The sequence below is a fragment of the Trachymyrmex cornetzi genome, unplaced genomic scaffold, assembly GCF_001594075.2.
Source record: "Trachymyrmex cornetzi isolate Tcor2-1 unplaced genomic scaffold, Tcor1.1 scaffold388, whole genome shotgun sequence".
Lineage (NCBI taxonomy): Eukaryota > Metazoa > Arthropoda > Insecta > Hymenoptera > Formicidae > Trachymyrmex > Trachymyrmex cornetzi.
Genome location: NW_017298619.1, coordinates 219,645 through 235,306, shown reverse-complemented (window position 1 = coordinate 235,306; position 15,662 = coordinate 219,645). Strand labels below are relative to the sequence as shown.

The 15,662-nt window shown below is 36.2% G+C and overlaps 2 protein-coding genes across 3 annotated transcripts in view; one reads left to right on the top strand and one right to left on the bottom strand.

The window, feature by feature from the left end:
- Nucleotides 1–1,978: 1,978 nt before the first annotated feature.
- Drep2 (DNA fragmentation factor-related protein 2) lies at nucleotides 1,979–13,709 on the bottom strand. 2 transcript variants are annotated; one of them, XM_018511909.1, is made up of 5 exons: nucleotides 13,622–13,709; nucleotides 8,395–8,491; nucleotides 4,672–4,845; nucleotides 3,483–3,847; nucleotides 1,979–2,973 (listed from the first exon to the last, which is right to left on the bottom strand). In XM_018511909.1, the coding sequence occupies exons 1-5, from the start codon at nucleotides 13,631–13,633 to the stop codon at nucleotides 2,113–2,115; spliced, it is 1,509 nt and encodes a 502-aa protein (XP_018367411.1). In that variant the 5' UTR covers nucleotides 13,634–13,709; the 3' UTR covers nucleotides 1,979–2,112. The 2 variants fall into 2 exon arrangements, with proteins under 2 accessions (XP_018367411.1, XP_018367412.1); XM_018511910.1 differs by having other exon boundaries at nucleotides 1,979–2,970.
- dila (centrosomal protein dilatory) overlaps nucleotides 13,571–15,662 on the top strand; it is an 8,056-nt gene continuing 5,964 nt past the window's right edge. Inside the window, 2 exon segments of the mRNA XM_018511911.1 lie at nucleotides 13,571–13,651; nucleotides 14,071–14,698. Of these exon segments, the coding sequence (XP_018367413.1) occupies nucleotides 13,571–13,651; nucleotides 14,071–14,698 (709 nt within the window).

The window sequence follows — 15,662 nt, the reverse complement described above, 5'->3', positions numbered from 1 at the left end:
AAAAGGATGTTAAGTTAGGGCTGTTGTTTTGACTAAAATGAAAAAGATTCGAGTACAAATTATGTATCATATTAAAGGACTATTTAAGCAGAGTCGAATGGTGTATCGGTTATCTTGGGGAAACATCGGGTACATGAGAAAAATCGTGATAAAAAGTCAATAAAGCTAATATTATCACATTTATTAGGAATGTGATTTAGTTTTGAGGATTTTGCAAGAGCTAGCACTAATGTCAGTATTGTCGAAGACATTCCAATCATAGCTATTATTTCTTAACGCTTTAATACTACTCCATAATATTTAGTCGTTTACCAACAATAGACGCAGTAAACAGTGTTTATACAACTTTAAAAATGGAGCTTTTTAAAGAACATTTTCGACATGCGTTGCTTTTGTTTTTTAATCAGAAGAAAACGGCGGCTTAAAGCTGTTCTACAATGTGCTTTTTGTCTCCTGTTTCTTGATCAAAAAGACAAGAGACAAATAGAGACAAACAGCATAAAACAGGAAACAAAAAGCACATTGTAGAATTAGCCTAAAGGTCATAGAATTCTGATAGAAATTTATGGTGATGTTGCTCCATCAAGACATGTATTGGCTCTGTCGATTAAAATGTGATGATTTCAATATTAATGGCAAAAGCTGAAAAATGCAGATTTGCAAGCATTACTGGATGAAAATCCAGCACAATCCACTTCAGAACTTGCCGGAGAATTAAATGTTGATCGTACAAGTTATTAAACGTTTACGTGATATGTTGTTTAAATAAATTAGTTTTTGAGAAAAAAAACCCTCAAAATTAAATCACACTCCTAATATTAATAAAAAATTATTAATTGAAGCATCAAAATATCCTGGAAATTAAGCAACAAATGTTATTGTTACTTAAACACATATAATTTAGAGAATTTTCGAGCAATTAACGAACGATAAAGAGTCCAATACAAAATAATTGTTTGGTTTCGAATTCTAGTTTTGAATAACAAACATGCTTATCAAGTTATCATGTTTAAATAATAACAATACAATTTTTGTTGCTTAATTCGCGAAATATATTGATATCTTATTTAAGAATTTTTATTGTCTTTGATACGGTTTCTGCCCGATATTTCCTTAAGATAAACGATATACTCGACTCTACTTAAGTAGCATTAATATGACATATAATTTGCACATCTCGGAACTTTTTCATTTTAGCCGAGAAACAGTCCTAACCATCGACATCTAGAATGGACCGCTGATGGTGTTAGAAACAACAGTAAACAGAGAAAGAATGATCTTATTATTCCTGCCTCTCACTCTAATCGTCTTTCTACCCCCACCATTGCCATCAGCGGTCCATTCTAGATGGTCCTAACTTAACATCCTCCTTTGAAATTTTCTTCCGAGAATTTTAGAGTCAAATATTTTTTTAAGAAACATCCTGAATCGAAAATAAAAAAGGTATTCTGGATATATCTAGAATTGGAAAATTTTTAGAGACTCCTTGAAACTTGTAAGATTAATATTATAAATTCTAAACGTATACAGAAACTTACAGAGAATCTTAAGATCTTAAAGGACTGTAATATCGGAAATCTCCTAAAAAATTCTAGGAAATCCTAAGGGAGGAATTCCTGAAGCTTAAAAAATTCTAAGAGTATCCTGAGAAGTTTTAGAAGACTTAATCTAAAAAAGCCTAAGTTCATCAAACCTTAAGCAATTAATTCTGTAGAACTTTCATATATTTGGCACAAAACCGATCTTTCAATATTAGAAAATTTCTCTAGAAGCTCACTGAGAATTCTTAAAGGATCACAGAGATCCTAAGAAAATTTTAGAAAATGCTTATAGATTCTAAAAAAAATCATAAAAAAATTGAATTAATTTTCAAAAAATCCTCGGAATCAATGAAGATACGTGTTATCCCATACAGCACACTTTATCCCAGAGATTTTCCTAGGAACATTTCTCAGGACATTAGGATGTTCTCAGGACATCCTTCAGAACATCTTTTGGAGATCCGTGCTATATGGGATCTTTGTCCTTATTTCCGTTTGCAACGTGCCTAATTTAATAATAACCTGGAATAGGTGTATAATCTATCTATCTATCTAGTAAAACAGCATCATATTAAAGTCTATCTTCCTCTTCCTCCTCATTATCCTCGTTATTCTCTTCGGACTCCTCTTTGTAACCAGGATGTTCCGAGATTGCATAATAATTCCCATTGTAGATCACACCAAGCTCCCGCAGGACATCGCCCCGTATAAGCGCCTTGATCGTCCAATTATAGCACTCCTCGCTCTCGCTTTCGCGATCCAGCCGCTCGACGTCGAGGATTTTAGAGCTGAGTCGCTCCAATATGATACCAATGTCCTTGATGCTAAGGTGGTGCTTCTGATCGACCGTCAGCTGATCGATCAGTAGTAGAAATTTTTCAGAGGTCACAAATTCATCCTCCATCATTGTATTTTCCGTTTCGGACTCGGAACTGTCATGTTCTTGATGATGATGATTATGATGTAAGTGAAAATGAGTAATGGCACCGGCCAGACGTGAGCTTGATTCCTCGTCGGCGGTATCGCGAAAGCGAACATGACCTTTGCTCAGGCCAGGTCGCTTGGTGCCGTCCGAAAGAGAGGATGGCGGCTGTGGCGACGGTGTTTGTGTTTGCGTTTGCTGTTGTTGTTGTTGATGTGGATGATGTGGGTGTTGATATTGCGCATGCTGCGCGTCCTGGATCGGCGATGTTGCCACCGATTTGTGTACAGCGATCCTGCGGCCTTCCTCGTGAAGAGCGCAGCAGTGGAAGTCGCACTCGCCGATGGCACCACCGTCGGCGCCATTTACGGGACTACCATTTCGCGCGACCGGCTGATGAATGTGGTTGGAGCATTCAGGTGTGTGGATGTGGATGGTTGTACTGTCGAATGAATTCGTGCCTTGTTTCACTAGACGGCCCGGTATGTGCGACTGCATCGGCTGCTGCTGCTAGGATGAAGATGAATTTACAGCGAGATAGAAAGTTGTTTGTTTTACAATATGTATTAATATTTTTAAAATAAGACAAATAACAACGCGCGCATGCACACGCATGCACACGGTCGAAATCAAAGATGATGTATCAGTAAATTAATTCTTTTTCTTAAAAATTTTAATGAATTAATATAAAAAACTATTGACCTTTTTAATCGTAGATGATATGCATTTTGATTGAATTTAACAAATTGTGATTGATATGAGACTGTAATTTATAGTTATAAATTAAGCGCTTGGATTAATTATTGTTGAGATTGAAAAATTCAATGCGACGTTGAACTAATCTATTTTCTTAAAAGCACGAACGAATTAGTTTTTTCAGGATTTCAAGAAAATGGATTATAAGTATTACTATCGCACTGGTCCCATCAATTGTAGATTCTGCGATAAGCTCAGGAATTTGTGTAATTAAATTAAAATTTGAAGTTAAAATTCTTAAAGTAATTGCAGATTGAATATACCATATCGTCATGATTTATCACAGTGATTCGCGGACTGGTGTACCGCGTCGGGGCGATCTCGCCAGGCAAGTGCGTTGCCTTGCCATCATAGCTGAGTTTGTCCAAACTGGTTTGGATCACCAGGGACGGCCGCTGGGCGCCACTCAGATCAGCTTTCTTAGTCGGTGAGTACTTGGAAGTCTGGGCATCCTGGCCTGCCTTTGATTGCTGCTGCTGCACCTGCGATGACGACGACGAGCGCTGGTCCCAGTGTAATACCACTGTGACTCGGCCTTTATTGTCCATGATTTTCCACGATGGCGTCTCATCGTGCAATTCCAGCGCGTGGATCGTCTCACAGACTATTTTCGGGATCGCCGAAATTGCTGAGAAAGAAAAAGAGAGAAAGAGTTATTAATTATCGATGGACACGGCTGCGCGGGGGATACGGGCCGGGTGGTGTTCGGTGCTGCAAGGCGTGACAATCAGTGCCGGTGATCCATCGCAAAAGTGCGAGATCCATAGATCTTATAAGGAAGTCAAAAAAACTTACAGATTTAAAAGTCTAAAGAGATTTCGGGTGATAAAGATTGTTTTAAAAATCCAAAACATCTAAAGAGAGCTTAAGAATAGAAGAAAACCTACTTGGTTGATCGTTTAAAGGCTTGTGTGTGTGTAAGGATTCAGTTTGATCCACATGTAATTCAGTTTGATCAGTTTCAATTTTATCAGTTGCCTCGAGATTAGTTTCCTCAACCAAGTTGTCGATTTCCATCAACCAAAGTTGATCGTTGTAATATCCCCTTTACATAGCAGTGCGTATGATTCTAAAGAAGCTATATATTCGAGGGTTCAAAAATCTAGAAAGTCGAAACATTTGAGAGCAGAAGAAAAGCTACTTGGTTGATTTAAAGGTCTCTGAAAGAATTTAAATTTTATTCGTGAGAGAGAAAGAAAGAGAGAGAGAGAGAGAGAGAGAGAGAAATGATTCAATTAATCTAATTTACAATATACATATAAATATATGTCTAAATGATACTCTAATTATCCCGGTCTTTTAAATTCAGTTCTTTTACATTCTTTGTATATTTTCGTGTTTTCTTTAGATGTCTTCGAATTTTCTGTCATCCGTGTTGTTTCAACCTTAACTTTCTCAACCAAGTTGCCGATTTCTCCTAAGATCGATCTGTGTAATGTCCTTTTCACCTACCAGCGCGTATGATGTCGACGCCAGTAGGACACCAGCGTTCACCATGCCGCAACAAGAGCAGGATCGTGTTGTTTCCTAGTGTTTTGAAGTACTCGCCGTCCTCGACTTGCGTGCCGTCCGACTCCAAAACTAGCGAGACATTCTCGTTTTGTGGTACACCCAGCTTTTCCTTACCTGAAAGCAAGGGTTGGCCGAGGGTTGGGGTGTCAGATAGTGTTCAGGCGTAGTGATAACGCTTTAACGACAATGTGTGGAAGTGTGCGTACGTGTATGTTATATATTCCGTGTGAGTGAGTGTGCATATGCGTGTGCCACGTGTCGCATGTACTGTTTAATCGTGTGAATGGAACAGTTGCGAATAATGGTGGTGCGTCCTCGAACGAACGAACGAATGAACGAACGGCGCTTTGTTTCTGAGAAATGTTGCGAGAAATGTGTGTTGCGAGAGCGACACTTTCAAAGGAACTTTACAGATAATGCAATTCCGTGCTGTGATACGCCGCGCGGAAATATTTCCGACCGGAAATATTTCTTCGTTGGTCAGCCGGACAGGTGGAAAGAGAGTGCTCCGGAAGGACAATGCGTATGACGCTTGCAGAAGTTATCCCGAGTATAATACGCATCGGTTTTTTTACAATGAATCTAACATCTTCCAAAGTCTTCCTGAGATTTTTTAAAGTCAAGAGGTAAATCGTTGACCAAAATTGTGTTGACCACCAATACCTACTAATGCCTATAGTAATGCCTAAGTAATGTTCAAATTTTATGCTCACTAATGCCCAAATTTTATGCCCATTAATGTCCTAGTAATGCCCTAATAATGCCCATTAATGCCTTAGTAATGCCCATTAATGTCCTAGTAATGCCCATTAAGGGATCCTAAAGTGAAGCCCGAATTCCGACGAAGTCATCAGAGGTCGCTGTTTTACAGCACATCGACATATCTTATATATACTGCCACATCAATATCTCACGCAAACTATGATACACGCAGTCGCAGGTTCGTGTAAATTTTCGTATAATAAATTCGTTGCAATAAAGTGTCTAAAAAGGAGAGACTCACATAAATATTTCATAGATTTTGATCAGCTTTTGCATGGTTATTCTGGGGCACCAAAAAATAATCCCTGTAAAGCAGTAAATTGCATCTCTGTGTATTTTTCAAGAAAATCGTGATTTTAGGTCACGACGACGGATCGCTTTCAAACCTGGGGGAATCGATAGATATTTAAAAAATGAGTAATTTGCGCTTTTTGAACGTTAATAACGTGTTTTAATAAAAGTACGGTTAGTGATTGTGACATGACACCTTATACGTTTATTCGGTACGCATGATGTAGAAAGACAATATGCTTCGCATGCTTCTATGACAGCTACCACCCATTATTAGGTGTATCCTTTTGCTAGAGAACATTGTGAATGAATAACGAGAAATAAACCGTTTATGTATAAAAATTAATTTTCCTAATATATACAGGGTGTTCCGAAAGTTTTCGCCAATCGCTTTTGTGTAGATAGAGGGAACTAAACTGAGTCGAAAAGTTCTCTACCATTTTGCAATTTTCGCAATAGTTACCAAGATATTAATTACTAAAAATTGCCAAATATTGGTTTTGAATAATTTTTTACTCAAATACTATCAACTTTATAGAAAAGCTGCAAGAGACAAAAATCTTTTTTTTTTCTCATAAAGTTCTGAGAATTTTTTCAGAATTTTTTAATACCGTATTTGCACATGTTGGTAAAAATAAGAAAATGCAGTACTAAAAAGTTAATAAAAAATTCTGAAAAAATTCTCAGAACTTTATGAGAAGAAAATAAATGATTTTTATCTCTTGCATGCAGTTTTTCTGTAAAGTTGACAGTATTTGAGAAAAAAATTATTCAAGACCAATGGTCTTGGATATTTGGCAATTTTTAGTAATTAATATCTTGTTAACTATTACGAAAATTGCAAAATGGTAGAGGACTTTTCGACTCAGTTTAGTCCGCTCTATCTGCACAAAAGCGATTGGCAAAAACTTTCGGGACCTGTATATACATATATACAGGGTGTTAGTTAAGTATATTCCCAAACTCAACAGAGCGATTCTTTGGTTTATTTCAAGTAAAAAAGTCCATATAAACATGTGTCCTAAACGGCTTAGTTTTTGAAATAAAAAGTTTCCGAAATACAGGATAGGTCGAGCAGGAACTCAACCTTGGCCTCCTAGATCACCAGACTTAAATCCTTTGGATTATTTCCTTTGGGGACATCTGAAATCATTGGTTTATACCACCCCAATTGAGAATGAGAATGATTTGAGAAATCAAATAGTTGCTTCGTTGCGAGGCAATACGTAACACACCTGATATTTTTGAGCGTGTATGTCAATCTTTGAGAAGAAGGCTCGATGGATGTATCATGGCGCAAGGTGGACATTTTCAACAATTCATCTAATTGTTTTATTTCGTCAGAAGAACTGAAGCCTGTTTTTGTTTTTGACTAGTTTTTGACTAGTTCAAGTTGTATTTCTTTCAAATAAACAGATTATTACTACACGTTTAAATTTTTTTTATTTCAGAAACTAAGCCGTTTAGGATACATGTTTATATAGACTTTTTTACTTGAAATAAACCAAAGAATCGCTCTGTTGAGTTTGGAAACATACTTAACTAACACCCTGTATATACACACATAAAAATTACTTGTTTTTTTAAATATCTATCAATTGCCCCAGGTTTGAAAACGATTCGTCGTCGTGACCTAAAATCACGATTTTCTCAAAAAATACGTAGGGGTACAATTTACTACTTTACAGGGATTAATTTTTGGTTCCCCAGAATAACTATGCAAAAGCTAATTAAAATCCGTGAAATACTTACGTGAGTCTCTCCTTGGAAATCTAATTCCAAGAACTCGACGTTGTTTGTTCATGCGAACTACGTCTCTATGGACCACAATTTCGTAAGTACAGATTGCAAAGCTTTTATATCAAGCAAATGTTGGTAAGCTATTGACAGCTCTAACGCCATATTGGACTAAAAAATGGCAAAGATCTTAATTTAAACAATTTTTTTTCGTTCTCGACATAAACTCCACCTCACAGACACGTATTAATGCAAATGCTTTAATCCCGGAAAATGATTTTCAAATTTATAAACGGAGAAAAAAGTAGTTATTATACAAAAATTATTGCGTTTAGTCGGTAATACAGATGACTTTAGGATCCCCTTAATGTTCTAGTAATGCATAACCTCATACCGCTTAATATAATACGCAATTCTCTTAAGTAATGCCCAGCAATGTTCAGTAATGCCCCAAATTTGTGCACCGTAATGCTCTCAACAGTTTATCCCTGGTTTAAAGTCTTAAAAAAGAATCTTTTCAATTTCCAAAAAATATTCTATGAAAAAAAGCGATTCTTGTAACTAATACCTTGATCCAATAACTTGAATATCGTAAAAATAAATATATTACATTTTATATAATACGTTACTGTTAATTTGCAACAGGAAACAATAGATATATAGATGATAAGTTATTATTTCAACAATATTTATTCTGTTAAATTAGATATTTTGGAAGCGTAATATCTTTAAATAAGATGTAAATTGTTTTAATGATATTACAGGAAACAAGCTTTAATGTCTAACAATAAGTTTGTGTCATAACCCATTTTGGCTTTTAATTGCCTTTGTTTATAATTTATGAATAATTTCTTAGATTTAGATCTTTCTTACCTCGAACAATCAACTCTTCGAAATTGCTAACGACCAATCCTTTCCTTACGTTACGCCAGCTGTCCCATATCTTGAAAGGTCTCTTGGTCCGTAACTCCTGCGTAAAAATGATATAATTAGCATTAATCAGTTACAGAGATTAAAATATGAGTAATGTGAATTAGTTATTATTTTTAAATCAAAAATAGAATGGTAATTTAGAATGGTATTATATTAAACATATATGCTTAAAATGAAAATCAAGTATCAAAAGAGAAAGACAGAAATGCTTACATGATAGAAAGGGCATGACATCTGACACCATTAATTTTAGTGCAGTGAAAAAAATGTCGGTGTACTGCACTTTAATGCACGGTAAAGTTAAAAATGGCTGACATTTGGAATTTATTATTGACCTTAAATGTTCTCCGGAAGCTCGTGCAGCTTGCAGGCATTTAAAGCGCTTTGTAAAAATAAAGATATTCAACATAAGAAAAAAAAGCAAAATAGCAGACTTCTGTTGGTATTAGTCGAATCACGCATTTATATAATAGTTTTATAATACAGTTTTTCGTGATTTTAGATAATATAAAACGTAACACATACATATATTGTGCGTGTTTAAAATTTACAAAATTTATAAATATATGCATAAACAAAAAAATTATTAAAATAGAATTTTCTTACGCTTTGTAGAATGTGCGTGCGTGCGTGCGTGCGTGCGTGCGTACGTATGCGTGCGTGTAAGAAAGAATTAAAGAGATTTTGCAAATAAGAAATGATTCATACACAAATTAAAAATAATTCGCGACAAGAAAAGCGAGTGAAAGCTGAAGAGCTGACCCCGGGTAACGCTTGTCGCCCAGATGTTAAATGGAGTAAATAATTTTCCAGTGTGCTTCATATACACATAGTCGCCATATAGAATGCCTAATAAATAAAATCTCGTGTATAAAACTATCAAATATTTCACTATTTAAAAAATTTTTAGTATAACGCCGCGACAGGATTGCATCTTACATTTATTTATTTGTACAAGTGTACAAATTTAAGTGGAAATTTAAAATATATACTATGACATGCAGAACACATATACAAGATTATAAAAATTATTTTAAGTCCACTAATATACGACTGTAACAAACAATCGAGAAACAATAAAACAATATAAAAATGATTACAAAACGAAAATCATGATGTTTAGATTAATGCAATTACTGCATTTGAAAATTTGAGATTTTAATGATTCTCCCCTTACCCCTTCTCTCAGGTCTTGAAATTTAGAAATTTAAATATTTAAATATATTTACAATTTCTCCAAGCATTCAAAATTTGCAACGCAAATTTTTATACTTATGTTAGATTTACATATATGTCAAATAGCGAAGAACTAATTTATATCGAACTGATTACAATAAAGCGATTACATCTAATGATATTCTAATGATATTGAAAATGTAAACGCAATAATGCATGGCGGGACACTTACAGCAACGTATCTTTCCACGAACTTTCCACTTGAAGATGTTTATTGAGAAGTGAATTATTTCGTTAATTTATTTTAATTTATTCGGTTTATTTTAGAGGTACGTTTACTGCATATAATTTATTCGCGAATATTCGCCTCTGTCTCGTTTGCACTCTATCGTACTTCGCACTGTGGATAAGTACATCTGCACTCTTCGATCGGCGAGATTGCATCCCGACGTCGCTAGCGATCTCGAAATAATGCGAGCCGAAGGGGTGCATTATGTTTGAGATTGTATCCTTAGTCGTCAACAGGGTGGCGCTAAGGGTACAAGACGCGTGCGCAGTTTATGATCGAAAGCACTGACCTGGTTTAACCGGTCTTAACATGTAATATCGCTTATTTATTCTGTGCACAGTCGGATTTATCGGTTGTTCATTGTCCATATTAATGTATCATTATTATATTTGTTAAACATTTATAATTATTAAATACGTCCACCAGAGCAAAGTAATGTACGTCATATATATACGAATGCTCGATTCAACTGGATGTAAAAAATTATATTTATTTATTTTTATTTTGTATAGACGAGTTATTTGCATTTTTATTTGTTGTTATCTTTCATATTTTATTGTTCCTTAAGACTAAATATTTCAAAATTAAGATATACCAGAAATTAAAGTACAACGATTCAAACATTTTATGCTTTTTTTTATCTAACGTTATTCGAAGATCTATAAATCTAATTAACTGAAGAAAATTAAGAAAATTATAAAAATACGTAAACAATTAAAAAGAGATAAGTGACACATAAGTTTATATAATAACATGATAATAATCTAAACAAAAATAATAATTCACGAAACGTTGTATAAAAATATAAAGAAATTGAACAAGAATCAAAGAAAATTCAGAATTTAAGGATCAGATTTTGAACACACAAAGCGCGTGTTCAAAATCTGAGAATTTAGAGATTCTAAAGGCCTAAAATTGAATGTTTATCTTAACTATACGAATATCAACCTCTCCCATGTAATAACCCCCTCGCTTCCACGAACTCGCTGTGGAAGGAACTTAGTAAACATCGCAACGTGCTAACGAGCAAATAGGGAACCGCCTGCAGCTGCAACGCGAATGTACCCAGGTGCATCCCCTAACGAAGTATCGTTTAGAACCGCTGCCGTCGACTACTACGAGAATTTTTGATTTACTTAAATCCGTCACACTCGGAGGATTTTTAAGTCGTGGAATTTGGGATATTCAACGAGCCAAGAATAATGCTAAATAAATATTAACGAAACATTTCTTTTATAACGAAGTGATATCATTTTAATGTATTTGCACGTTCTCAGATATTCGCCTTAATTAAGATATTTATTTGTGTTAAATATATATATTTTTTTTATAAGAAACATAATAATTCGGTTCTGTACAAAAGCTATTCATTTAACGGGTTATTTCTGTGTACAGATTCATTATTATTAGATATATTATTAGATTGCCAACGTTTCGTAAACATTGCAGTTCACTTCATCAGGGCGAGGAGCAACCTGATACTAAACCTAATTCGATTCTGCATATATTTAGAAATATTTTCTTGAAATTATTTATATTATTTATATTAAAAATTATATATATAACCTGTATAAAAGTGTAGATTTCTTCATAAAAATTATAAATATTATAAATCATAAATATTATAAAAACTCAGATGTTCTTTACAAAAAATTTGAGATTCACCTTTTCAAATTCGTTTTTAGTATTAATAAAAGTTATTTAATAAAAAGTTTATAATTGTACATACAGTTCATTTAATTATTTATTACATTTAAATTTGTTTTTTTCATAAATTGTAATATAGAGCCAAAGTGCAAATCTAGAAGAAAACTTTTTTGGAATATTTTCGGAAATCTGGCATAAAATTGTAAATACGACAAGAAACCTCTACAATGAAACAAAAGATATGGAATTTTATGAAACGTGAAAAACGATGGTAAGGATTTTGCATGAAAGAATCCGCGAACGTGCAGAACGACGAGAAGAATTTTGCGAGCATGCAGAACATACAATGAGGCACAGAGCGTTTTCCGAGCGAGAAAAGCATTCCAGTAACGAAAAAGTAACATTCTCGCGACTCTGCTTTGTGTATAATTTTCAATATAAACAGGTCGAGAGAGAATATTTGCAAAAAGCGTATTGAATTTAAAATTTGTATCTTGCGGACTTCTTTAAGAAGATTCCAGCAACTAATGATGATACAGGGATTTCAGAATCCTACAAATCAGTAAAGCGGAATCTACGAGCGAGTAAAATAGGGTGTAAGAAGGCAATGAGGACGAGTCTATATGAGCGAGAAAAGCATGAAGAAAGTTTCTAGCAGTAGACAAAACGGATGCAAGGACTCTGTGAAAACGTAAATGCGACGAATAAGCTTTTATTGAGGAATAAAATGAACGAAGCGAATATTTTCAATGGAAAAAATATTATAGAAGAATCTACGTACTAAAAAAATAATAAGGAAGATTTTACTGATGCTAAAAAGCCTTGTAGAAAGTTTTGTTAATAAGAGATAAATAAAATATTAATAATAATTTCACACACAAAGAAGATTTTAATCATTCAATATAAAATAAAATAATAAGAAATACATTTAGGAACTAAAAGAAATAACAATGAAAGTTTTTAGAAAATATACAAAGATAAATATTAATCTCAGTGCTTTTAAGATAATAATTAGAAATTATCTTAAAAAATAATTATTAATAATTATTAAGATGTATATATACTTATTAATAATTATTAATATGTATATATACGAAGAGTATGCCAATAGAAAGATTATTACTAATTAACACAAAGAATCATGATGAAATGCTACTCTAAAACAAAAGAAAATATGAATTGTAAATGAGAAGAATCTTAAATATTCCAGATCCGATTTTCTATTTATTAAAAGATACGTTCGAACATGTTTCCTTTTTATTTATTATTCCCTTTAGAAATCGTGGATTGTGATAAACGACTTGAATCATAACTCTGAACATATCCATAAACTAGGACAACACAGCAGTATCTCTACAACTATGTACTTTCATATTACAAATGAAGAAAAACCGTCTCTATTATAATGGTGTGAGGGTTTAGAAATTTCCGAAATTATCGAGAAATGTAATCCTCTCGGTATCTTAATCAGGATAGAATTCTAAGTACACACACGACACAATTCAATAAAGCGAAATAAATCCTTACGAAGGCAGACGTTCAAAGTTATGGTAAGGATTAATCTCGAAAGGTACTCGAAGCAAACAGATTCCTGCAATCGGGAGGTTTCAGAAAAGGCAATCTCGCAAGCACACAGAGATGTCCTAAAAGAGCGAAATGAAGCCGCGCGATTCTATGAGCGAAAAAGTGGAACATTCGCGCGAACATCTCTTTATGGAGAAACGCGTATCTATCGGGAAGGAAGGAGTGGGCTAAAGGGCTCGTCCCTTCGGCCGTTCGGCCTTGTCAAGAGGGTGATGCACTTTGGGGGGAGGGGGGGAGGTGCAAACTGAGGACCGATCGTCGGGTGTCACGAGGTCACGTGAAAATAGGTCATCGAGAGGCGTCCTCTCCGCGGAGAGAAAACTCCCACGACATCAATGATTTCTCTCATTTACGACACAAATAAGTAAAAATTCTCCTTTCCTCTCCCTTCCTCCATTGCAGAAGTGATTTGCAGGGTGGATGCTGCATGCGCGTGAGAAAGGAAGGAAGCTGCCGGAAGGAAATGCGTACCTCTCTTGCCATTACGTCATAGCCCTGCAGGTAAGGAACCGTCCCAGCAGCAAACGCGCAGCTTTATTCCGAAGGAACGATCACCAAAGCGAAAGGGAAGAAGGTTGCACGTCGCATTATATATCGGAGGATGCTGCTCTCTGGTCGCGCTGCTGTCCGCCCAGCTTGCTCGTGCGTACACCCTCGCAAGGTTCTCTCTCTCTCTCTCTCTCTCTCTCTCTCTCTCTCTCTCTCTCTCTCTCTCTCTTCCTTTCTCTCGTCTTCACGCACCGTCTCTGTCCCTCTCTTCTCCTCTTTCTCTTTTCTTCTTTTTTTCTTCTTAACGGGCGCGACACTTTGCTTGGCCGGCCGTCTAGGTGTCTACTTGGTTGGACTCTCACTAGCCAGATAGCGGCGAGCTGTAGTAGCTACTGGTTGGCTAGCTAGTTGACTTGTATCACTGATGACAGACCGTGGAATCTTCCCTTCTTCATGCGGTTGCTCCTCGCCGTTCTTGTCGCACCCGCGACGCCGCGCCTCACTCTGTCCCGCTCGCTCGCACGTACGTACGCGAGGCAGACGAGAGCGAGGAATGCACAACACCCTCCGTTATATGTATCTCGCAATTAAAACACGGCCGCCCCCGGCCGGCCGCCCCTATGCTGCCGTACCGCCAGGACAGACTAGACAGTGGAAGAGAGAGGGCGATTGAACGGCGAGGAGCGACGAGGAGGGGTTACGGCGACGTACGTACGTCCGTCGACGTGAACGTACCTGGCCTGACGACCGTGCCGTGCCGTGCGTACGTGCGATTAACAAGCGTGTGTTTAAGATTTCACTGGCGCATACGACAGAGGCCCCCGCGAATTGTAACACTGGCTTCCTCCCAGCAATTACTGCGGCGACTCCTAGTTTTAGATCGATTCTCCTACGGTACGTACCGCCGTACGCCGCGAGGGGTCGGAAGGGCCGCTTTGCACGTACCACCCTGTACCCTCTCCTATCATCCGCCCTCCCATCTCGCCACCTCCCCATCGCCACCTGAAATCCTAGGAAACCTCGCCCCGCGAACGCCACGACAGCCGACTCTGCAACTACGTAGGAATGCCACCCCCGAGGATACAGCGAAGATCACATTGGGAGATCTCGAGGGGTGAGATCTCTCTGAGGATAAACGCGATTCTAGACAACGATAAACTCGACTGATGCCCGTTTTAATGTAGATTAACTTTAATTTTGGTTCAACTTATTCTTCATCTTTTTCTATTTCTTATAGAATTAGAAGAGTAAATTGAACCGAGATTAAAATTAAACACATTGTTAAAAATTTATCGGGACATAAATCCGGATAAAAGAAAATTTTCCTTCGGAAATTGATGAATAGGTATTTTCTTGACCAAGAGTTGAAATGGAAGATATCGAATGGAAGTACATGATCCCAGGTCAAACAGTCAACTTTCACACAAGAGGGACATTCCTAAGACTGTAGATTAAGCTTAAGAGATATCTTAAGCTTAATCTACAGTGTATTCTTTGCTTCCTGTTTTTTGTATTTTACCTCATGCTTTTTTCCTTCTTTGCGGCCATTTTATCGACAATCGCATTTTTTTTATGTTTTTTGACTCTTTCGAAGTTCCTCAACTTTTATTTCGGCTACAGAAAACGAAAAAACTGAGTAAAAGACATAAAGGCAAAAAATATAAAATGAAAAAAGCAAGAAACAGGAAACAAAGAGAGCACATCATAAAAACTTTAATATTTCTAAAAACATTTCATATACTATATGGGGCATTCTCCGCGTGTCGGAGTCCCCTTCTGCCCATTCCATTTTTTGACAGAATTCAACCAACCAGGGCTTAAAATTTTCGTTGGAGTGTCTACTTTTTAATGGCGTGTGGCCTTTTGTGAAAATTCAAAATGGCGGACTGGTGCAGCGCCGAGAATAAAAAAAGTATAAAAAATGAAGATCTTTAAAAAAAATGCAGAATTGACACTTCATTCGGATGATACTGTATACTGATGAGTTTTCGAGGTTGCTGGTGATTGCTTTTGATATACGGCG

What these genes read in the sequence shown, in the direction of transcription:
- Drep2 (XM_018511909.1), bottom strand. An exon ending in CGAAGAGTTGATTGTTCGAG is followed by an intron (nt 4,846 to 8,394) that starts GTAAGAAAGATC and finishes CCTTGCTTTCAG; the next exon opens with GTAAGGAAAAGCTGGGTGTA. An exon ending in CGTCGACATCATACGCGCTG is followed by an intron (nt 3,848 to 4,671) that starts GTAGGTGAAAAG and finishes TTTCTTTCTCAG; the next exon opens with CAATTTCGGCGATCCCGAAA.